Source organism: Triturus cristatus, chromosome 5_2 (genome assembly GCF_964204655.1).
Source record: "Triturus cristatus chromosome 5_2, aTriCri1.1, whole genome shotgun sequence".
NCBI lineage: Eukaryota > Metazoa > Chordata > Amphibia > Caudata > Salamandridae > Triturus > Triturus cristatus.
Genome location: NC_140588.1, coordinates 622,696,996 through 622,721,598, shown reverse-complemented (window position 1 = coordinate 622,721,598; position 24,603 = coordinate 622,696,996). Strand labels below are relative to the sequence as shown.

Here is a 24,603-nt window from a genome sequence, read left to right as displayed (position 1 = left end):
CGTTCACTAAGCACTACTGTGTGGCTATCCAGATGAACAAAGATGCGCAAGTGGGACAGAAGGTCTTACAACACATATTCAGTAACCAGTGCTCATCTTCCACCGAGCCACCACAATAAGGACAAACCGCTACAAAGTCTATGCAATGCACAGCATAGTGAATCCAGAAAGATTCACGCTGCAAAAAGTATAGTTTCTTACCTGTTGGTGTAGTTTTGCAGCTTGAAGACGTTCTGGATTCACTAGCGAACCCACCCTTCTCCGCCAGAAAGATGACAGGCGGAAAGGGATTAAAAATGAAAAAGACTTCAGAAAATAACAGGGAAAACAAGATTAACACAAGACAAGAACCCACCTGGGCCATGAAAAAAAAAGAGAAAATACTACAATTCCGGACCCAACCACAAGATGGCGGAATAATGCACAGCATAGTGAATCCAGAAAGTCTTCAAGCTTCAAAACTACACCGACCGGTAAGAAACTATACGATTTCAAAACTCCACACTTAAAAACCTTTTGGGAAAAAAAATTGTCAATGTTATCCTACAGAGGAAAAACAGGTTATCAGTTCAAAGGTAAGTTATTGGCTGTGGGAATTTAAGGTTCTGGGGTAAGACTCAGGGGTCCCCCAGGGTCAGTAATGCATTCTGGTTATACAGTCAACTGTACTAGTGCGGCCGGGTGCTGAGTGTTGAGGCCCAATGTTATTCTATGGAGGATAGGGGGTCTTCGGTTGGTGGCTGCTAGCAAGCAGGCCACACGGCTGTGGGAGCAATGCTCCTAGGCTTTAGCTCAGGGCAATTGGGGTTGCAAGTCAGCACAAAAGGTGCACCCTCAGCGGCACTGGGGTGGCCGGGTGCAGAGTGCTGTTTTGGCGCCGGGCACCCTGTTTGCTATGGAGATACTCCGCCCGAAAGAAACACTGCAGGCTCGGGGATGAAGACCTTCTGGGTGCGACCACCACTTCGAGGGTGTAAGAAAGTGGCTCTGTATATACTGCACCAAAGTAAGGTTCAGTGTGCACAGAGTCCACAGTCCCCAGAGGTTTGGCAGAAGTTAAAGTTAGATATAACCTTACTCTCTAAAATGGTAGCTTGGTCGAGCAGTAAGGCAGTATCAGAGGACAGTGTAAAGCATTTGTTGTACACACTCAGTCAGCAAATGGTCTCACACACTCAAGAACTGAACTCTAGGCCAATGGTTTTGTATATAAAAATATATAGTTGTTTTATTTTAAAACCACATGTAGGTATCAAAATACTTTCTCAGAATAAAATGCTCTTGTTGAATACTTTCAATAAGCAATAGACTTTAAAAGCAATAGTTACAGTTGTTGCAATAGTCAACAAAGGTTAAACACAATTATAACATTGAGCTCAATGGGAATTTTTTTTAAGTAAACGCAATATCAAATTTGCAGCGTGAATTTTTCTGGATTCACTATGCTGTGCATTATTCCGCGATCTTGTGGTTGGGTCCGGATTCGTAGTCTTTAATTTGTTTTTTTTTGTAGCCCAGGTGGGCGGCGACGACCCACCATTTGGTGCACCTCTCGTGACGTCGTCGTGCTTCCTGCGGAAGTCCCACCTTTGGGGCGCCATCTTCAGATTCTTTTTTCCGCCGTTGGGTCTGGATCGTCATCGGGAAGCTCCAGAATTACAATCGAAGGAAGAAGAAAGAAAAGCAAGTTTCGTCGATAAATACTACGAAGATATCACAGGAAAGGAAGAGATTTCATCAGGAGCGCAAAGAAAGGAGGTTTTGCGCCTTTTTCTTCGACGACCTTGGAGAATGCGCACTCAGAGGCCCTGAGCGCAATGGACAAAACACCATTCAAGTTCTGCCCTAACTGCCACCACAAGTTCGCGCAGAAGGATCCGCATCCGGTCTGCAACCTCTGCCTACCGGTCGAACACCAGAGTAAGGACTGCAACGCCTGCTCAGCCTTCGCGCCGAAGACGCTCCGGGTGAGAGATCAGCAGAGAAGAGCCAACGCCAGCATGGATGGCAAGGGTAAGGCCCCGTCGCTCTACGAACTGGGCCTCTCCACGGACGATGAGGACAACGTCACCGAGGCAGCCGAAAACTTCACGGTCGTAGAGACCGACAAGAAAAAAGAAGACGAGGTAAGAGAATCGTCGAGCTCAAAACAGAAAATACCTCGAACACGAGGGTGACTCGAGAAAATCTGAGTCAAAGTCCACGAAGGGAGCCCCGGCGCCGAAAACTTCGACGACCAAAGGGGGAACCATGGACAAGAGGCCGAGCGGATCCTTTGAAAAGGACTCCCTGGTGCCGAAAGGCAAGGGTCGTCGAAGACAACCCAGGAAACGGGACGATCGACGCAGAAAGAACGGTCGACGTCGACGCAAGTTCCGTCGAAAAGACCCGCGGTCGACGCCGAAAGCACCACCGAGATGGAGAAAAAGAAGAGGCGGCTCGAGGCCGAAATGGAGAACATCCTTCAAAGGAAGAAGGAGTTCGACGCCAAGATGAAGGAATTCAAGATTCCAACGGCTCCACTGACGGACGTCGTCGAAGTCGAGGACGAATTCGACACCGAGGGGCTGACGAGAGATCTCGAAGAGGAAGACGAGACCTATTATGAAGGCGAAGCCGAGGAAGAAGACCAGCAGTCGTTCTACAGCTCGGCGCCATCTACCAGCCACGACATCGAATGGCAGGATCTCGACACCGAAAACCCGGAGGAGCCCCTGGACACGTACCCTTCGAGGCCTTCGCCACCCGACGACATCGGGGTGTACAATATGGTGGTCAGGAGCGCAGCGACAGCCTTCGGCGTCAAACTCGACGAAGAGAGGCCGAAAGCCGATTTCCTCCTCGAGACCCTGCTCCCCATCCAGACGAGGAGCCAATTCCTCCCCATGCTACAAAGTGTGATGAATCAGGGGAGAGAAGCCTTCAAGGAACCAGCGACCTGCCGTTCGATCACGCCCAGGACTGAGAAGAAGTATAAGCACTCTTCCCTGGACCCCCCTTACATCAAGGGTAGCGTCACCGCCGACTCCATCATAGCTTCCACGGCCAGGAGAAGGGCCAACGTACCAGCAACTTCGGGCCCACCACCTGATAAAGAAAGCAGGAGGATAGACCTCACAGGAAGAAAAGTCGAGAGGAACGCCGCAATGCACTGGCGCATGGCGAATTCAAATGCACTTCTCAATAGGCACCAGTACCAACACTGGCACGAGATGGGGGAGCTAGTAAAGCACCTCCCCGAAGAGTACCGCCAGAGAGCCTCGCACCTGGTGGACGAAGGTAAAAACATCGCCAACTATTGTATAAAGACGGCGTTGGACGGAGCAGAGACTTCGGCAAGACTAATGGCCATAGGGGTCACCGAGAGGAGACATGCATGGCTAAGAATCTCGGGATTCAAACCGGAGGTGCAGAACAACATCCTTAGCACCCCCTTCAACGGAGAGACACTGTTCGGAGCAACAGTAGACGAGAAACTCACCCAGCTGAAAAAAGAAAACGAAACGGCGAGGTCCATGGGGGCCCTACAGCTGAGGGGAATGAGGCGAGGCAATCCCTCGAGGAGACCCTACGGTCGGGGAGGAAGCCAGCAGGGGGCGTCGCACCAGACGTTCCAGCAGGGTCAGCAGGGTGATAGTCACGGACAACAAGGCCAACAGAAGCAAAACTGGCAGTACCAACCTCGGGGCCAGTCCTTTCGCGGGAGAGGGAACGGACGTGGCCAGAGGAGGAGAGGGGGTGACCAGCCCTCATCAAAGTGACTCAGCACGCAAGAGGACGCCTACCCTCGACATGCCCCCAAGGGTGAGGCGCAGTACAGTAACATCAGGGGGGAGAGAAGAATCAAAGGCCTACGAGCATACAACACCAGTAGGCGGAAGACTGAGGTTCTACCTTCAGGAGTGGCGGCGTATAACCACAGACAAGTGGATACTGAACGTCATGCAGTACGGATACTGCGTAGATTTGGAGAAAAGACCTCCAAACAGAAGACCAAGGGGAAGGCAGAGATCGGATCAAGAACTGGCCCTTCTCAGAGAGGAAACACGGAAACTTCTAGAAAAAAGAGCCATAGAGGCAGTGCCGTTCAGAGAACGCAACAAAGGGGTGTACTCAAACTACTTTGTGGTCCCGAAAGTAGACGGAAACCTCAGACCCATCCTGGACCTGCGTTACCTAAACAAGTTCATCAGAACGCAGAAGTTCAAAATGACTTCGCTGCAGGAGGTACTGCCCCAAATAAGAGACTGGGACTTCATGGTCACCGTGGACCTCAAGGATGCCTACCTGCACATCCCAATGAACAGAAGACACAAGGGCCTTCTAAGGTTCAACATCGACCAGGAACACTACCAGTTCACAACCCTGGCCTTCGGATTAAAATCGGCGCCAGGGGTGTTTACAAAATGCCTGTCGGCGGTCGCGGCCCACCTACGAAGGCAGGGGATCCATGTCTAGCCCTACTTAGACGACTGGCTGGTCAAGGCAGACTCACGCGAGAAGTGCGAGAGACACGCAAAACGTGTAACAGACACTCTGACGAACCTGGGGTTCTCGATTCACTGGGGAACGTCATCGCTGGAACCGGAACAGGTGAAGATTTTCCTGGGAGCAAAAATCAACTCCCTGAACAGCACAGTGGTGCCCAGCGACAGGAGGACAGATGCCCTACTGAAGGAGTCGCGGCTCTTCCGGAAGGGGCGAGCTCTGACAGTGAGGTCAGTGAGCAAGATGATGGGGATGATGGCGTCGTGTATCCAGCTGATGCCGAATGTACCCCTGCACATGAGACCATTCCAAGAATGGCTACAACAGCAATGGTCACAAGCAAACGGAAGTTGGGAGGATCTAGTGGTTGTTACGGACGCAGTGCAGGAGGAGATGACTTGGTGGAACAGAGACAACATGACAGCAGGGAGAAGCCTGACACCACCAAACCCAACAATGACCATTACCACGGACGCATCGCAAAAGGGATGGGGAGCGCACATGGACAACCTCAGAGTGAGGGGTCTGTGGGCTCCAGCAGATGCGGTTCGCCATATCAATTACCTCGAGTTGAAAACTATCCTGCTAGCCCTGAAGGCATTCCAGAGGCACCTGTACGACCAGAGGGTGTTGGTTCAAACAGACAACACCACGGCAATGTTCTACATCAACAAGCAGGGGGGGGACACAGTCGTTCCCTCTCTCCTCTCTGGCACATGAGATTTGGAGCTGGGCCATACCTCTCAGGATAGATCTACTGGCAATTCACCTACCAGGGAAGGACAATGTGGAGGCAGACTGGCTAAGCAGGCAGACCTCGGCTTCGCACGAGTGGGAGCTCAATGGCCAGGAAACGGAGAAGCTTTTCCGGAGATGGGGAACTCCCACAATAGACCTATTTGCAACACGCCTAAATGCAAAATGCCAAAGCTTCGCGTCCAGGCAACCAGATCAGCAATCCCAGGGAAATGCCCTATGGATAAGCTGGTCGAGGACATTTGCCTACGCCTTTCCACCGATACCCCTGTTGCACAGAGTGCTCGACAAGTGCAGAACCAGCAACATGACTCTGATCCTAGTGGCTCCGCAGTGGGCAAGGCAGACATGGTTCTCACAAATCCAAGAAATGGCACAAGGCAATCCATACAGGTTCGAGAGGAGAAGGGACCTGCTCTCCATGAAAAACGGAGAGGTCCTGCATTCAGAGGCAGAGACCCTCAACCTGGCGGCATGGCTCCTGAAGACCTAGAGTTCGCGCACCTTAGATTGCCTCCTAGCACTATGCGGGTGCTACGGGAGGCAAGGAAACCAACTACACGAAAATGCTACAGCGCAAAATGGCAGAGATTTACTGTGTGGTGCAGGAAGAAGGGCCTGCAAAACAGAATGACAAGAGACTCAACAGTACTGAGGTACCTCACACACCTTCTAAAGAGTAACCTCTGCTCGAGCTCCCTAAGGGTACACCTAGCGGCGATCGTTGCCTACACCAGAGGGGAGAAAGGTGGAAGTTTCTTCACTTCGCAGGTGGTGAAGAGATTCATGGAAGGAGCCAAAAGAATGGCCCCTCCGAAAAGGTTGCAGCCGCCTGCATGGAATCTGAACGTGGTTCTGACGGAGCTCATGAAGGCACCGTTTGAACCCATTCACAAGGCCACACTGCAAATGTTAACGATGAAAACGGCCTTTCTAGTGGCCATAACCTCACTACGCAGGGTGAGCGAGCTTCAAGCACTAACACTACAGGAACCCTACATTCAGATTCACAAGGACAGGGTAGTCCTGAGGACAGACCCACACTTCATGCCCAAGGTGGTGTCGGCGTTCCACATGAATCAGAGTATTCAGATACCAAGTTTCTTCCAAAACCCGACTTCAAACGCAGAAAAAGCGCTGCACACCCTCGACGCTAGGAGAGCGGTGATGCACTACATTGAGAGAACCAAGGAACTCAGGAAATCAAAGCAGCTGTTTGTGTCCTTTGCTACTAGCTTCATGGGTAGACCAGTGACTAAGGGCACCATCGCAAGATGGATTGCCCTCACTATTCAATTCTGCCACAAACAGGCTGGACAGGAACTAGCGGAGGGGCCTCAGGCTCACTCCACAAGGAAGAAGGGGGCCACCGTTGCCTTCCTGGCGAACACGCCCATCCAGGACATATGTCTGGCGGCAACTTGGGCATCTGTGCACACGTTCACGAAACACTACTGCGTGGACATTCAGATGAACAAGGAAGCACAGGTTGGACAGAAGGTGCTTCAACACATTTTCAACGACCAACGCTCATCTACCACCCAGCCGCCACAAATTTCGGAAAACCGCTACAAAGTCGTTGCACAGCATAGTGAATCCAGAAAGATTCACGCTGCAAAACGAATAGTTTCTTACCTGTCGGTGTAGTTTTGCTGCTTGAAGATCTTTCTGGATTCACTAGCGAACCCGCCCGCCTCCGCCAGGAAGATGAGGCTGGAGGAAGAGGGGGTAAAATGGAAAAGATCAGAAGGAATGAAAACGTACAGAAAAATGGACTTGAAGGAATAATCAATCGCCTAGGGTTTAAAAAAAAAAAAGAAAAGGGAAAAAAGAACCCGAAGATGGCGCCCCAAAGGTGGGACTTCCGCAGGAAGCACGACGACGTCACGAGAGGTGCACCAAATGGTGGGGCGTCGCCGCCCACCTGGGCTACAAAAAAAACAACAAAAAAAAACAAAGAAAAGACTACGAATCCGGACCCAACCACAAGATCGCGGAATAATGCACAGCATAGTGAATCCAGAAAGATCTTCAAGCTGCAAAACTACACCGACTGGTAAGAAACTGTTCGTTACTTTGCATCGGTATTTCTTACTCGGGGCTGGATCCTGGATTCATCCCTGGTGCATCTCCTTTAAACAGTTGAAATAAATCGTTTTTGTTACACAGGTGATTTTTAAGGAATATTTGTATGTTTCAAAAATCGACACTTAGAAGAATTTCTGGCGAAAACCGGACAATGTTATCCTATGGAGGAAAGTTTGGTTATCGGAAAATCGTAGTTGTTAGTACTTTTTCAGGGTCAGTGCTGAGCACCAAGATCCAGCACTGGGAACTCTCCTGGTAACAGGTGAGTAATTTTGTTTTCGTTGATCGGGTGTTTTTAGTGAATATTTTAAAGTTTCAAAACTCGACAGAAGAATTTCCAAGTGAAAACCAGTCAGTTACCCTATGGAGAAAAAGTGAGTTATCGGCTTTCAGGTAAGTACTTGACTGGCAGAGTTAAGTTTCTGGAGTTACTCAGGGGTCTCCCAGGATCAGGTAGGTACAGTTGTTACACCCTCAGCGGCACAGGGGCAGCCGGGTGCAGAGGGTGTAGGCCCAATGTTAGCCTAATGCAGGCAGGGGGACTTTGTTTGGTGGCTGCTTGCAGGCAGGCCACACGGCTGTGGGAGCGGAGCTCCTGGTCACTTACGCAGGGCAAGTGGGGAAGTAGAATAGGACAGATGCTGCACTTCCAGGGGCACTCAGGCGGCTGGGTGCAGGGTGTTTTTGAGCCGTCGGGCGCTCAATGTACTTCAATGGAGAAGCTGCAAGATGAACAAAGCGGTACAAAAGAGGGTGGTGATGGACAGAGCATCAGAACCAATCAAACACTCACACCCAGTAAACAGATCTGGGTTTGATCCATCACCGTTCTTTAGCCCACTCTGCCACCCTAGTTCGGACATGGCCATATGCAAATCAGTCTGACCCTGTGCCTCATGCGAACAGTCCAGCCCGAACTGCCAAGCCATGCCTTCCCTGGACCGGAAACAAGCTTCCTAGGACCGGTTTGTGGCATTTCAGCCGTCTTCAGCCAGGCTTGCTAGAATCCAGTGGCAGAGTGAGCAAGGGACTCACGTCTGAGCATACCCTGCCAACTTATGGCGAACAAAGCGGTACAAAAGGGGGTGGTGATGGACGGGTTGGCAGGGTATGCTCGGACGTGAGTCCCTTGCTTGTTTGAGCAGAACCACTGCTCATGGAGTCCCAGTCTTTAGATAAGCAAGGCAGTCAGGTCCTCCGGGGTTTTTGAGGTTGCTGACCACTGGAGACGCCGGGGTTTAGCAGGAGCAGGTTTGAGGGTCGACAGGCCTGTAGGGCTTGGGTCAAGTCAGTTGGTGTCGACCTCTTGTTAGCAGCTGCACAGCAGGTCTTCTTTCTTCTTGTTTTCCTTGTTTCGGAATCGGGATCTGAGGAAGGAAGGTTCAGGGTGCCCCTAATTACCTCAAACTGCCGCCCAGAACCCTTGAGATTCTAAAGGAGGCAAGAAAACAGTCAACAAGGAAATGCTGTACAGCTAAATGGAAGCAATCTACCACATGGTGCACCGCTAACAACAAGACTATTACAATAAATACACAAACAGTAGTTGCATATCTTACCTACCTTTTAGACAGCAACATCAATTTTCTGAACCTAAAGGTTCACCTCGCGGCCATAGTGGCATACGCAAGAGGAAAAAGATACAAATGTTTCTTTACTAGACCACTCATCAAAAGATTTTTGAAAGGAGCAAAAAGAGTGGCTCCTCCAAGAAATGCTCCTGTACCAACTTAAATACAGTGCTGTCTCCGCTAATGTGAAAACCGCTTGAACCCGTGCATACAGTGGATATCAAACATATTACTCTCAAAACAGCATTTCTCATTGCTTATAACATCACTACGGAGAGTACATGAACTACAAGCATTAACTGCACTAGAGCCATACTTACAAATCCACAAGGATAAGGTAATCTTAAAAACTAACCCTCAGTTTTTACTAAAGGTGGTAACTAAGTATCACTTGAACCAAAACATCATCTCGCCAGTTTTCTTCAAAGAACCAAAAACTAAGGCAGAAAGAAGCCTCCACACCCTGGGTGTAAGGAAAGCTCTACTATACTATCTGCAAAAAATAGAACAAGTAAGAAACTAAACAGTCAATTGTGGCTTACTCACATACCAACACAGGATCAGCTGTCACTAAAGCAACCATTGTAAGATAGATAGTACAAGCTAAACAACTTAGCTATACCAATGCCAAACAAGCATTTGCAATGCAATAGGTCTCACATTTGTGAGAATTAGAGCTATTGCCGTTGTAAATGACAATGCCTTTTATTTAGGTTTTAAAAATCATCACATAAATAAAAGCCATTGTCCGTTACAATGCCAATAGCTGAAACTCTTGCAAATGCAAGACCTATTGCATTGCAAATGCTTGTTTTTAGATGGAGGCAGCTACAGAAGGGAGTGGGAGTCAGAAAGTGCATGTGCACACAGCTTACCAAGCAAAAGCAAAAGTAAGCCAGCAGGAGAGAGGCTGTGGTATAACCGCCACAGCTGCCGACTTCGGACCTGGGGAATCTGGTTCGATTTCCGGCTAGATAGTGCCTCTAACAATTAAAATGTAAAATACATTACTACAGTTGCTAGAATGTCAATATAATATATAATATATATATATATATATATCCATCAGGAGCAGCTGGAAACTGCGCCGTCGGGACGACCAGGAGGAATTGTGAACATGTGGGGGAGTGGCGAGGAGTTCCTAAATTAAATTACTTAGAGCAAAGCCTGTAAAAGTTTAAATAAACAAAAAATAACCACACAAAGCATGTGCAGAACGAGCATCCACCAGGAAGCATTGGTTAATGATTCTGCTAGGAACCTTCTGCTGGAAGTAAAGATAACACACACGAGTAGAGACAGGACAACAGAAAAGAAAAATACTTCTAAGGTCCCAAAAGCGTGACCTATTGGCTATGCCAATGCTTGTTTATTTTCACAGCAAGCAGGCCTGCAGCCTGCTCATCGCTGCAGCATGTTTACTTCAGAGCAGCCATGCCTTCAGCCACCTCATCGCTGCAGTTACTTCACAGCAGACTGACCAGCTCTGACTGCAGTCTCTTCGGCTGCACAGCACAGGCAGATTGTAGCAGACTGGATCAGAGTCGGCCCATAAGTTGGCTGCACACCACAGTCTGCTGTGGCAGGTTCGCCCAGATGAGAGCAGGCAGGCCTCGCCCCGTCAGCAGTGCAGTCTGTGGTATTCGTGGGATGTGGTGATGAGGAGAAAGGGGGTGCCGCAGTTTTCTCTATTAATAATTCAGAATGCTTGTGTGGGGCCTGCAGAGCGGCTCGCTGCCACTCCCGCCCTGCCTGCTGTCCTGCAGCCCCTGCTGGAGAGCGCGCGCCCTGCTCCTAACGGGTGCAAGGAATGCGTGAACACGCTTTTGTTTTTAGTGTGCCTGGCTGGTCTGCGCTGGGAAAGTCTCAGTGGAGAGCACGCAGGTAGGGAGGAGAGCGAGAGGCAGGAAGGGAGGGGAGCGACACGCAGGGAATTCTTATTTTAAAGCTGAGCGCGGGAGCTGTAATGCTGCTCTTAACTTTACACCGATGATAGTAGTAAGTGCAGCCGTTGCATTACAGAAGTATGCCCTGCAAGAGAACTGCAATATGCCGTTCACGCCAATTTTGCAGGTAAGTTCAAATAGGCAACTTCTGCCCTTAGTAGTGGTCTAGGTGACGTGCAGGTGCAGCGCCTTTTCAAAAACCTGTAAGTAGCACGAGGAGTCGCTGAAGTAGCACAGAAGGATGCTGACGCACGACTGTAATAACCTGATTGCATAGAGCACGGGTGTTAGTGAGAGCCATCCGTACAGTGCACTTGTTTTGAATGCCTGGTAAAGTGTCTTAGAATCCTGAGTGTTCAAGCGGTGCCACGTGCTGGTTGGAAGATGCTTTTACCGGGCTGAAGCTTCTTCGAGGCAGGTGTGAAGAAGATGATGGAAGCGGTGGCAGCCATGCATGGTGTGTAGTGACGCTGCATAAGGCGCGCGACGTCTGAGTTTGGAACAAGGCCCAAGAGAGCCGGTTGGGTCTTGGGAGCAGGGGGTGGGGCAACAGTGTTGCATGTGAGGACTGCACAAGGTGACGAGGTGGTCAATGGATAATATCTTCAGCAGACAAATTCAGGTACAATATATAGCGGGAGGAGAGTTACAGCAGCTACCTGGTTAGCCAGGGCTGCTGTGACTACCGACTTTGGACAAGATAAATGTGTGACACCGAGCTTAATAAACACGTCCTCACAACAGATACGACACAAGGCTGACCTTGAGACTAAAACTCTTTTGCCTAATGTCACATTTGTCACCTAATATCATTTGCATTTGTGTCAAAGAAAACGTAAGGCTATTACTGTTTAGGCAACGAATAGGAAATATTCCTTTTATTGTGTGATGCAGAAATCGACTTCTATAATTGACTTACTCACATACCATAACAAATGCAAATGTTCTGTAATACAAATTTACATGTCCGTCTTATGGGTCCATCTATTCGTTGGGAGAAGAGGGGTGGGGAGCATCTACAAGATTCCTGGCCTTCTCTGTATCTGTATTAAAGTATTTCAATAGCTGTGTTCTTTCATATGCCAGAGTAGGTGGCCAGAAGCAACAAACCAGCACAAGAGTGGTGCACGCGCGCCACAGCGAGACATCTGGTTTCAATTATCGTGCCCGTGTCTGGGCACGATAATTGAAACCACATGGCAGCCGTGCGGGTAACCGCAACCAATAGTCCATGGGTGGAGCAATGCGCCCGCCTTTGGCCAATTGTGTGCTGTCTTTGTTAAAAAGACGCACGCAAAGGCCAATAGTGTGGGCTTAAACAAAAAGTACACACACGAGCGTGTGCGATTCTTAGGTTAATTTTCGAAAGCCCTTACATGAAGTCTTCGCCAGAACAGCGCATGTGCGCTGTTACAGGCTCGACCTAAAAAGAGCTAACAATACAACCAACAGCTCACTCCACTTGGAAGAAAGGAGCAACTCTGGCTTTCAGTGCAAATGTACCCATCGATGTCATCTGCGCAGCAGCAACATGGGCATCACCACACACATTTACAAAGCATTATTGTGTGGATATATAAATAAATAAGGAAGCTCAAATTGGACAATGGGTGCTTCAACACCTGTTTGCGAAGTCTTCCTTTCACCACAGCCTCCCAAACACTGGAGAAACCGCTACATAATCTAATGCACAGCATGTGAATCCAGAAAAGGATTTACGCTGCTAAACGAAGTGGTTACTTACCAGTAGGAGTAGTTTTGCAGCTTGAAGAGTTCTCTGGATTCACATGCGACCCACCCAGCCTTCCCCTAGAAAGAACACAAACAGGTGGGGAAGCAAAGTACAACATTAACCATCACAAGAATTAAACAGCATAAAAACAGAAAAAGAATCCGAAGATGGCCACCATGCACGTCGACCTCCAGGATGCCGTCTGACGTCATACAGGGGACGTACCTGACACCTAATGGTGGTCAACTGCGACCAAAACAAGAGGAAAAAACAAGCATTGGCATAGCCAATAGGTCTCGCCTCTGGGACCTTATAAGTGTTTAGCCATGCAACAGTTGCATAACTAAATATTTATAAGGTCCCAAAAGCGAGACCTATTGGCTATGCCAATGCTTGTTTTTTTATCACTGCTCTGTAGTAATGGCGGCACCCGTGCTTTACCTTAAACATCATAAGCTAAAGTCGGGTGCCGAGATTGCTTCAAAAGTAAAGAATTGTCAATTTCTTTACTTTTGAAGCAATCTCAGCACCCGACTTTAGCCTAAGATGTTTGGGCTAAAGCACGGGTGCCGCCATTACTACATAGAAGTAATAAACAGAAAACAGAAAAAAAGCAAGCGCCTGCTTATGCTACCGCTGGCCACAGCTTGCAGTGCATGTGCGCGAGTGGTGCGAGTGCAGCAGTAATCACGCCATTAGGCGCCTCTGCTCAAGCGTGCGCCCGCGCACATGCACTGCAAGCTGTGGCCGGTGGTAGCATTTTTTTAAGCCCTTACTTTAAGTCTCGCCAGACCAGTGCAAACGCTGGGTCAGGCGAGACCTAAAAAAACAAAGACTAATCCGGACCCAACCACTAGATGGCGGAATGATGCACAGCATGTGAATCCAGAAAACTCTTCAAGCTGCAAAACTACTCCTACTGGTGAGTAACCATTTTGTTACCTACAACTGAGTTCCTCTTGGTTCTAAAATAAAATAACAAAGTAATAACTTTTTATACAAAATAACTGGTCTTGGAATCAGTCTGTGAGTGTGTGTAATCATTTCTTGTCTGAGTGTGTACACCAAATGCTTAACACAGCCCTCTGATAAGCCTAACTGCTTGACCATCCAACCACAAATAGAGCTTTTGTTATTATCTACTTAAGCCTCTGTAAACCTCGGTGGCTCCACTGGACTCTGTGCACACTATACCTTACTTTGGTATGGTATATAGAGAACCAGCTTCTTACAGCATTGCACTGTTTCACAGTACAGAAAAACATCCAATTTAAATACGCACAAGAGAACACTAGAATATTATCTTAAAACAGATTTCCATATGCAGAAAATAAACCAGATTAAACTTTACATGAACTTTTTAACTAAAATATGAAAATATATAGAATTCGCACTCCAAGGCACCCTCCTTTTGAATATCATCCCAGAGATTTTTGCTGCAAACATTCAGTAGAGAATCACTATGTAAAGTTCCCTCTTCCAAGTTGAACTTTGTTTAAAACCCCTTGATGTGTGGTGCACTTTTCAGCTAGTACCTTTTAAAAGCCCTGCTCGTTTGTGGCTCTGTATACAAAAATAAATGTCAGCTGTCATCGAGGAAGCTTCTGTTGATTTCCAAAGGCATGTATATAGCAATCTCATCTGTCTATCCTCTAGATGATCTTCCTACCTGCCTTCTGGATCAGCTTTACCACTGACATGAAATTCAGACTCCTATTCTCTATAATAATTTCACCTGCTACATCTGACAATGGCTGCTACCATCCCCCTACTTCTAACCTATGATTGCATTCCATCCGCATCTTGTGTGTGTTTTGCTTGTAGATTTTGGGGCTTGGTAATAAAAGCATTTAGAATGCACTAGGTCTTGCATTTGTTTGAGTTAGAGCGTTTGGCATTGTAAATGTGTAAGAAAGTGGCTCTGTATATACTGTTCTAAAGTAGGTACAGTGTGTACCCAGTCCACAGCCCCCAGAGGTTTGGCAGAGGCTAAAGTTAGATATAACCTTACTCTCTAAAGTGGTAGCTTGGTCGAGCAGTAAGGCAGTATCAGAGGACAGTGTAAAGCATTTGTTGTACACACTCAGTCAGCAAATGGTCTCACACACTCAAGAACTGAACTCTAGGCCAATGGTTTGTATATAAAAATATATGGTTGTTTTATTTTAGAACCAACAATGGGTATCAAAATATACTTTCTCAGAATGAGATGCTTTAGTTAAATACTTTGCAAAAGGCAATTGACTTGGAATGCAATAGTTAGTTTGTTGCATTAGGCAACACAATTTCAAACACAATCATTCATTGACCTCAATGGGAAGTTATATGCAATTGATTACTTTCAGGATTACTTTTCTAACTCCAGGACTGGATCCTAGATTCAGTCCTGGGATAGTTGTTGTAAACAAGTGAGTAAATACGTTTTAGTTACTGTTGTGATTTTTAAGCAATACTTTGCCATTTTAAAAGTTGACAATTCGAAACTTTTTCTAATCAAATTACCAATGTTATCCTATGGGAGGAAATGCACTTAGCAGATAAGTAGGGTTATGGTTACTTTTTCTAGGTCAGTGTTGGATCCTGGATCCAGCACTAGTGTACCACCTGTAAGCAGTTGAGAAACTGCGTTTAAGTTATACAGGCGATTTTTAAGGAATATTGATAAGTTTGCAAAATCGACACTTAGAAGACATTTCACAGAAAAACAGTCAATGGTTTACTGCGGAAGAAAATTCAAGTTACGGGTAAAGTATGTTCTTGTTACTTTTGTAATCCAGTGCTGGGCTCCTAGGCTCAGTACTGGGACATCTATCTAAAACAGGTAAGTAATTACGTTTTCACAGTTGGTACGATTTGTAAAGAATATTTGTAGTTTGCAAAAATTGACACTTAGAAGAAATTTCACAGAAAAACAGTCAATGGTTTCCTATGGGAGAATATTGAGTTAGTGGTAAGTACGGTCGTAAGTACTTTTCAGGGTCGGTGCTGGGCACCAAGATCCAGCACTGGGATCTCTCCTAATAGCAGGTGAGTATTTCCGTTTTCGTTACTCGGTTGATTTTAGGTGAATATTTTAAAGTTTAGAAACTCCACACTTAGAAGAAATTTCAAGGGTAACCAGGCAATGTTACCCTATGGAAGAAAAGTGAGTTATCGGCTTTTTGGTAAGTACTCGACTGGCAGAGTTAATGTTCTGGGCATAGACTCCGGGGTCTCCCAGGGTCAGGTAAGTACAGTTGTTACACCCTCAGCAGCACAGGGGCAGCCGGGTGCAGAGTGAGTTAGGCCCAATGTTATCCTATGGAGGGAGGGGGCCCTTGGTTGGTGGCTGCTGACTAGCAGGCAATGCGGCTGTGGGAGCTGGGCTCCTGGTCACGTGCTCAGGGCAATTGGGGAAGTAGGTAGGAGTAGAAGTTGCACTGACAGGGCCACTCGGGCGGCTGGGTGCAGGGTGCTTTTGAGCCTTCGGGCGCTCAATGGATTGCAATGGAAAACTCAAGGACGAACAAAGGCTGCAAGCTCGGGGACGAAGATTCTTCAGGTGTGACCACCACTTAGAGAGGTGAGTTGGGTAGTTGGAGGATAGGTAGGTACCCAGGAGTCTTGTACAGGGGGCCGCAAGGCGCCAGGTGCAGGGGTGCCTTTTGGTGTCGGGAAATCTTACCCTCTGTTGATCGCGTTTGGGGGGGTCCCTGGTTCTGAGGCTGCAGGCGTCGTCCGGAGCGTCGAGGTGGGTCCTTGGGTGCCGGATTCGGGGTCACAGTCGCCAGGGGGACGTCCTTGGGGCCTTTGTCCACTCCAGTGCAGGCCAGGCTTGGCGGGTGCAGAGTGTGCAGGGTTTGCGGTTCCTGGCTGATACCAGGGGTTAGATACTTGCTTTGAGCACAGCCACTGCTCGTGGGAATCCCAGGTGCTCAGAGTCACAAGGTAGCCAGGTCCTCCGAGGTTTGTGAGATTGCTGGCCTCAGGAGGTGCCGGGATTTAGCAGGAGCAGGTTCGAGGGTCGACAGACCGGTAGGGCTGGGGCCAAAGCAGTTGGTGTTTTCCTCTTGTTAGCAGCTGCACGGCAGGTCTTCTTTCTTCTTGCTCTTCTTTGCTGTTTTGGAATCTGAGGAAGGAAGGTTCAGGGTGCCCCTAAATACTAAATTTACTGGTGTTACAGGTAGGTAAAGGGCAGGGACCACTGGTTCCCTGTGCTGGGGTGGGTACACCCCCTATCCTGCCACACTCCTGTGAGAGTGGGGCAGTGGCCTAGTCCTGATTGGGCAGGGCTCCCCATCTTCAAGATGGCGAGATGTTTTACCTCTCCTCCCCCACCTGAGGGGTGGTGTTAGCAGAGGCTGGCACACCCCCTGTCCTTCCTTGGGGTTTCCGGCTAGTCTCCCCGCCAGAGTGGGGGTTTAGAACCGGTAGGGGCCAGTTGCTGAGTACAGCAAGTGGCCTGGAGAAGCTCACAAAGGCGGCTTGCCTTTGAAGCTTCCCCTGCCCATCCTGGGGGAGGAGACCTAGCACCTCGCCCAGGATGTGCATTGTTGCAGGCCCAGAAGAGCGGATGGCTCTCTACCCAGGGGTCCAGCAGCGTGTCTGCTGTGTGGCAGCCTAGGCAGCCCCTCAGACAAGACGTGGATTGTAGGTTAGGTTCTGGGGGCATCTCTAAGATGCCCTCTGTCATGCATTGTACATTAAATCCCACACTGGCATCAGTGCGGGTTTAATGTACTGAGAAATTTGATACCAAACTTCTCAGTCTTCAGTGTTGCCATCATGGTGCTGTGGAGTTCGTGTTTGACGAGCTCCAAGCACCATATACTCTTAAATGGCAGCACTGCACTTACAGTGCCCAGGAATGGACCTAGGTACTGTAGGGGCACAGGGCTCATGCTCCTGTGCGCACACCACTGGCATAGGGCACCCAACTAGAGGGATAGCTGATGTATTCCAGGGCAGTGTAGGTTGTGGGCATGGTACACAGGGATGTGTGCCATGTCGACTCTGTTTTGTCCTGTACCCAGACACTCAGCCTGCAAGGGTAGTGTGTTGGGGTACAGGGCCTCTAAGGGTGGCACAATAAGTGCTGCAGCCCTTAGAGGCCTTCCCTGGTCACAAGGCCCTGGGTACCTAGGGTAACATTTACCAGGGGTGACATGTGACCAGGGTTTGCCAATTTGGGTTTTAGGTTTTAGGGACGGAACATAGGCCCTGGCCACCTGATTGGCAGGAGTCCAGGGCACACTCAGTCAAAGTACATTCAGCAATTCAGCAAAAAGTGGGGCCATACCATGCAAGAAAGATGTCACTTTCTCACAAAATGTCAATTTTTTTCACCTATGTATGACGGAGTGCATGTATGTGGTGTGTAGTGGAATTAGATGCGTCCGAGTCGAATCATTATTTGTGGAATTGTGTGGCGTGAAATTGCGTGTTGTGGAATTATGTGGCTTGGTGTGATGTGGAATTATGTTTTGCCCGGCTAATGTAATCGTGCCATGCTGATAGACTGTGGGGAGGAGCAGTTTGACTGCAGCAAGAAGAGAAACGAAAGTACATAAATCTAACCTAGACTGCTGAAATCATGAGTCCATATTTTTCATGATAATCTTTTGTTTGACTGTTCACACAGAGTATGTAGCTTATGCTACATACTCTGTTCTACACACGTAAGGCATATTTTAGAACATAACTGTAATGCGTTGAATAATTCAGCCGCATCTTTAGTAGCTGTGTGTGCCCTAGAAGTAGGGTTATTTTCTGCAGAATATGGCAGTGTATATGTTTTGCAAAATCTTTGTTTGCTCTGGGGGTAAAAGGACAACATTTAAAGACGTTTTTCTTTTTCTGCGCAAGAGAAAGTCAAAAATTGGGGAAGAAGAATCTGTTCAGTAGGACATGCTGAATGTGTGTAGTTTTGTTTATCAGGCAATAATTATATTAAGCGTGGGAGCACTTTTTAAATGTCCATAACAGTATCAAAGTAGCGATGAAAGGACGCTTCAGGAAGTGTTGCATAATGAACTATTAACAGTACTTCTGGTTGCTTGCATGGCAGCAGGTAAGTCTTGTCTGAAAGACCTGCAATATCAGGAGTTACTGTAGCCCTCTTTTGCTTTGTAAACCTTGTATTGATGTTATAATGCTTCAGGTTTTTGATGCAATAAAATATTCTAGTCCTCTTTACAATGTGTTCTACAATGTTTTATTGCACTTGAACAGGCTCGGGCTGGAATGTTTAAATCTACTTTCACCAAAATAGGCTTTACAGTATGTGTAAACATAGCACACAGATCACATGTGTTAAATTAACTAGTTGAGGGGGAAAATTCTTACTCGACGTGAGGCGCCTATGATGTGATTACCCATACTGGTCACTAGGTGGCAGTGATTCTGTACCAAGTGCTGCTTTGAATTCATACACAATTAGTGAATGAGAGAAAAAGAAGGTGCAGTGCTTCCATCCATTCTTCTGTCTACCTTTCTCATTAACGGAAAAAAAAACCTGAGTGTTTGTGCTCAATAGAGTCACAAAAGGCACGTGTGCTGGGAAATGGATAAGGTGGCTGGGGATGTGGCGTAATGGGCAGATCCTCCTACTTTTAACTGGGGAACTAGGTTTAGAGTCTTGGCGTCGGCTCCTGTGCTAATCATGTAACATCCCCGTGCCTGAAAATTAATGTGTCCTTGTGTAACATAACAGGCGCTCATGTAAAGTGCTTCAATACTTTTGGTTCAAGTTTGCGTTGTTTAAAAACTGCAACACAAACAAGGCGGTAGCTGGCTTTTAAAAAACATTCAGCTTTCTCTTCACGTTGTTAAAGGAAGGGGGGCATAGTGAGGAGGAGGAAGATGTAGCCCATGAGAGGGAGCGAAGAGCAGCTGTTCAGAATACAAACAAGCTGTGAGGGGCAGGAGGTGTTCTGGGATCAACAAGGATATTAAGTGAACTGGGAGCTGCAGCAAGGACAGAGCGAAGACAAAGTTGTGCCCGGAGGGAAAACATATGGCCCATACTGAAAGGATCCATGTAGCAGGGGCAGTCTCCAGGGTGGAACAAAAAGAGGGACTACTTTGTTTATTCATCAATGGTAAGCCAGCATTTCTAAAGGACAGTAAGAGGAACCAATGAAAAAGATGTCTGTTTTTTTAAGCCTATATCCTAGATTCTACATGTCTCTCCAAGACGGCTCATGCGCTGCCTAGGCGAGACCTAACAAGTTACTCCCTTGTTGCAGGAGCATCTGTTCTCTTGGTCCCTTAATTCAGTAGCCCAACCATCCATCTCCACAGGCCCAACCCTGATTAAATATTATCCTGGCGGTCAGTTGTTTGAAGAACTGACCAGCAAGGCAAGCAGTTGGCACACAGGACAAGAAACACATATGAGTAGGGACCTTTGTAAACAGCCTCTTATGGTTTTTGCATTGTTTTTCCTGTGCTGAGGTAGTTAGCAGTGCCTTTGCTATTGTATATGGATGGGGTTTAGAATTAAGGAGTATTAACTTTGTCTGTTTGAACTGTCTATGCTTTGAAATTGATGTATCTCAATAATATCTTTATTGGGAATAACCGCTTTGCATTGCATGGCCTCTGAGTGAAATATTTGCTAAACAGTGGTTGTTGCCTTTTTCCCCCCATTTATCATTTTCTGTAGAGGTTACATGGGGCCACCGCATCAGGGTCAGCCAATGCATCAAGTTCCCGGCCAAGACCACCGTGGCCCACCTCTTCATGAAATGAGAGGGCCAATGGGTGAACCCAGACCAATGATGGGTGAACCCAGACCAATGATGGGTGAACCCAGGCCAATGATGGGTGAAAACAGGCCAATGATGGGTGAAAACAGGCCAATGATGGGTGAAAACAGGCCAATGATGGGTGAAAACAGGCCAATGATGGGTGAAAACAGGCCAATGATGGGAGAAAACAGGCCAATGATGGGAGACACAAGGCCAATGATGGGAGACGCACGTCCTATGATGGGAGACGCACGTCCTATGATGGGTGACGCAAGGCCAATGATGGGCGACGCAAGGCCAATGATGGGAGACGCAAGGCCAATGATGGGAGATGGCAGAGGTCCTATGATGGATCGAGGAGTTCCTCCCATGGACAACAGAGGTAAATGTCTGTATTAAGCAAGTGTGGAATAAGCATGTGTGTAAGACTGGATGTTAAACAGGATGAAAAATTTGATTTTTGTTGAATTCCCTTACACCGTGCTTTAGCTACTACTCTTTAGTCTGCCTAACGGTGACTTTGTTGTCTTCATAGTGGCTGCCCCCGGACTTGAACCTTTTTATTTAAATTGTTTTAGTATTTTTTTTGTTTTACTTAATTTTTGTTTTTCATTAGTGTTAATATTAAGCTTTGTTCCTCCATTTGATTTAGGAAGTCATAATTTACCGCTTTTGTGGAGAGAGATTTTGTTTCCAGTTCAAAAAGAGTCCTCCTCTTCAAGTTTTTAGCTGTAAAGTGAACCTTATATTTGAGGTATTGCCTTTGAAGACCATATGATTTCTTCTCGTGTATCTATGCTCTTTTCCCCTTATGGGCACCGATGTTATAAAATACGCAGTTTGAGGCATGTGTGCTGTAGATACACATGCTTTGCATACTGCTGCCATGTAGTTACAACACAATGGCCCAGCACTCTAAATACAATTGAAATGTAAAGCATAATTACGACACAAGTAAATGTCAGTGGATTCTATTCCATAAGAACACAGGAGCTTTGGCAGATATGGCAAATGTCTTATTATTCAAAGTCAGCCACCCCTCACTCGATTTTTTTCTCTCTTTGTGATTATTCAGTCAGCCGGCATACTCGCGTGGCGTTTGGTCAAACCAACGCCACGCGAGTATGCCGGCTGACTGAATAATCACAAAGAGAGAAAAAAATCGAGTGAGGGGTGGCTGACTTTGAATAATCCAAATACAGGCAGAACATTGCGGATTGAAAAATAAGACATTTGCCATATCTCTTCACAGATACCAAACAAATTTACAAAGAATTTGAAAAAGAAAGAAATTTGCACCTGCACCATAATTGGATAGTGCACAGACCACGAAAATTAAAGCTACTTTTTAGTGCCCTGAAGAAGTCCGCGAGGATGAAACGCGTTGGCTATGGTCTGTTTTACATGTTGAAAAGAAATCTCTGAATAAAAGGATCTGATGGAAAATAACTCTGCTGAAAGCTCCTGTGTTCTTATGGAATAGAATCCACTGACATTTACTTGTGTCGTAATTATGCTTTACATTTCAATTGTATTTAGAGTGCTGGGCCATTGTGTTGTATCTATAGTGATTTGAGGCAGTCTGCTTCAGGAGATTTAGGGGTTTTGGATCTCCGGTCATTAGCACCATCTATAAATAAAACTCCACTAGGGATAAGTGCAATTTTTCTGCCCCAAACCTTGTTCTCTGCTTAAATAAACTGCTGCCATGTAGTGTAGGGTCCGGATGTTTGAAAGTTGTTTTTCTTCAAAAAAGTATTTTCCAGTCACGAGGCAAAGTGACTCCTCCTTTCGGTGATAGTGCGCATGGAAACTAACTCCATTGTTAGATTGTTTTCTTTCCGCCATCTGGTTCGGACGTGGTTTGCTGTGCTCCAGTTCGAGACCGTTCGTCAGGATCCCATCGTTTCACAACCCACTGTACCCTTGTCAGTATGAGTTCAAACATGTTTTCCCATCCTCTGTGTGTCAAAAATCAGAAAACTATCGCTGTTGGATCAACAGAACTCCAACTGCGGTCTTCGGGCCTAGCCCGTCTTATTCACTTCCACTCGAGTGATCAGCATTGAGTAAATCTGCCGATGGAAAAGGACTCCGTTCCAGTTCTGCCCTTGGCGCCATTCAAAACATCCACGCACCGACCTTCACAAAGTCTGTAATTTGTGCCCGTCTCTCGCTGGATCACAAGGAAGAAGAATGCGACGCCTGTCCCTCATTCCGCTCGAAAAAGACCGTACGAGACCGCCGGGTTTGACGGAAAGAAATTCAGCGACAAAACATCGAAGAGTCCCCCGATATCTTCGGAGCAGATATCGAACTGTAAGAAATGGAAGCATCAACAGCGGAGGATGAAGAGGCCTTCTCCGTCCAAATTTCAAATTCAGATTCCGAGCTGGAGATAATTTTGGAGTCGCAGGACGTTCCATCCGATCAAGGTGCTGTGAGTACCAAAGCCCCGTTACCCACAAACCCGCTTCCTTCAAAAATAAGGCTTCTATGCCACCACTTCCATCCAGCCATGGTTGGCACCAAGACTCTGCTTCCAACGCCTCGCCCTCCAGTTCGACACCGAAAGCACATGTCAAGCCTTCCGAGTCAGGTTTGGGTCGAGATATCACAACTTCTGCACATAAAGCTTTGACTCCAATGCAGCTCAGTACCAAAAATTTCGACACTGAAACAAAAAGAGACTCTTCAAAAGCCTCCAGAGCCAATTTTGGTAACCATGCAACAAAAGCTGGATCCAAAACAGAAAGAACTGTATATAAATCCAGTCACTGGACATATTACAACAAAACTAGTGATACCATCCTTCAAAAGAAAGACACTATATAAAATCCCTCTTAAGAAGGAGGACATGGCTACTAGCCCTCTTCACCCTATTTCTCCTACCCCCTCCACACTCTTTAACAGTACCTGTTATACCACCAGCAGACCATCTAGACATCACACCAAAGAGCTCTCCGTGTACAGATCCTGATACAGGGAATGAGGATGACACGTATGGACAACCACCACCAGATCCTTGGGATGATTACAATATAGCTCCTCCTACAGATACAGGCCCAGATCTATACCCTGCTAAACCTTCCTCTCCTTTTGATAACACCTCATACCAGGAGTTAATTGCCTGGGCAGCTACATACCATGGAGTTTCTTTGCACAAGGAACCGTTGGAAGAAGATTTCTTATTTGAAACATTAGGGACCACACACAGAACAACACAATCGTTACCTATGTTAAAAAGTATGATGAGGCATGCTGAGGACATTTTTAAAGATCCATTGAGGGCACGTATTATGACACCTAGGGTGAATAAAAAATATAAACCCCCACCATCTAACCCAATTTTTATGAAGGGCCAGTTTCCTTTAGATTCCTTAGTTGTGTCCAATGCTCGTAAAAAAACAAATTCACAAACTACAGGGGATACACCACCTCCGGACAAGGAGTCGATGCTAATAGATGCCTCCGGTAAGAGAGTGGCTGCACAATCGGCCAACCACTGGCGTATTGTGAGAAAGTGGCTCTGTATATACTGTTCCTTAATAGATACAGGGTGTACAGAGTCCACAGTCCCCAAGGGTTTGGCAGAGGCTAAAGTTAGATATAACCTTACTCTCTAAAGTGGTAGCTTGGTCGAGCAGTAAGGCAACATCAGAGGACAGTGTAAAGCATTTGTTGTACACACTCAGTCAGCAAATGGTCTCACACACTCAATAACTGAACTCTAGGCCAATGATTTATATATACAAAATATATGCTGGTTTTATTTTAGAACCAAAAATAGGTATTAAAATATACTTTCTCAGAATGTGATGTTTTCTATAAATACTTTTGCAATATGCAATTGATTTTTGTAAACAGTTACATGTGGTTGCAATAGGCAACACTATTTTAAACACAATAATGCATTGAATTCCATGGAAGTTTCAAGTTATTTGCAACAGATTACTTTTAGGAATACTTTTGGAATTCCAGGACTGGATCCTAGATTCAGTCCTGGGTCAGTACTTAGAATCAAGTGATGAAAGTCGACTTAATTGCTGTGATGATTTTTAAACAATATTTAGCTATTTTAAAAGATGACACTTAGAAAATATTTCAGAGAAAACAGTCAATGATGCCCTATGGAAGAAATTCAAGTTACAGGTACAGTATGTTCTAGTTACTTTTGTAATCCAGTACTGGGTACCTAGCCTTAGTACTGGGACCTTTATCCAAAACAGGTAAGTAATTACGTTTTCAGATATTATACGATTTTTAAGGAATACTTAAAGATTGCAGAAATT

General features: G+C 46.7%; 1 protein-coding gene across 6 annotated transcripts in view; it reads left to right on the top strand.

Annotated features, from left to right (window-relative positions):
• CSTF2 (cleavage stimulation factor subunit 2) overlaps nucleotides 1–24,603 on the top strand; it is a 446,855-nt gene that overhangs the window by 255,747 nt on the left and 166,505 nt on the right. For all 6 annotated transcript variants that reach the window (XM_085607739.1, XM_085607738.1, XM_085607736.1 and 3 more), the window contains one exon: nucleotides 20,227–20,693. In XM_085607739.1, coding sequence (XP_085463865.1) covers nucleotides 20,227–20,693 — 467 coding nt within the window. The remainder of the gene's footprint in view (nucleotides 1–20,226; nucleotides 20,694–24,603) is intronic.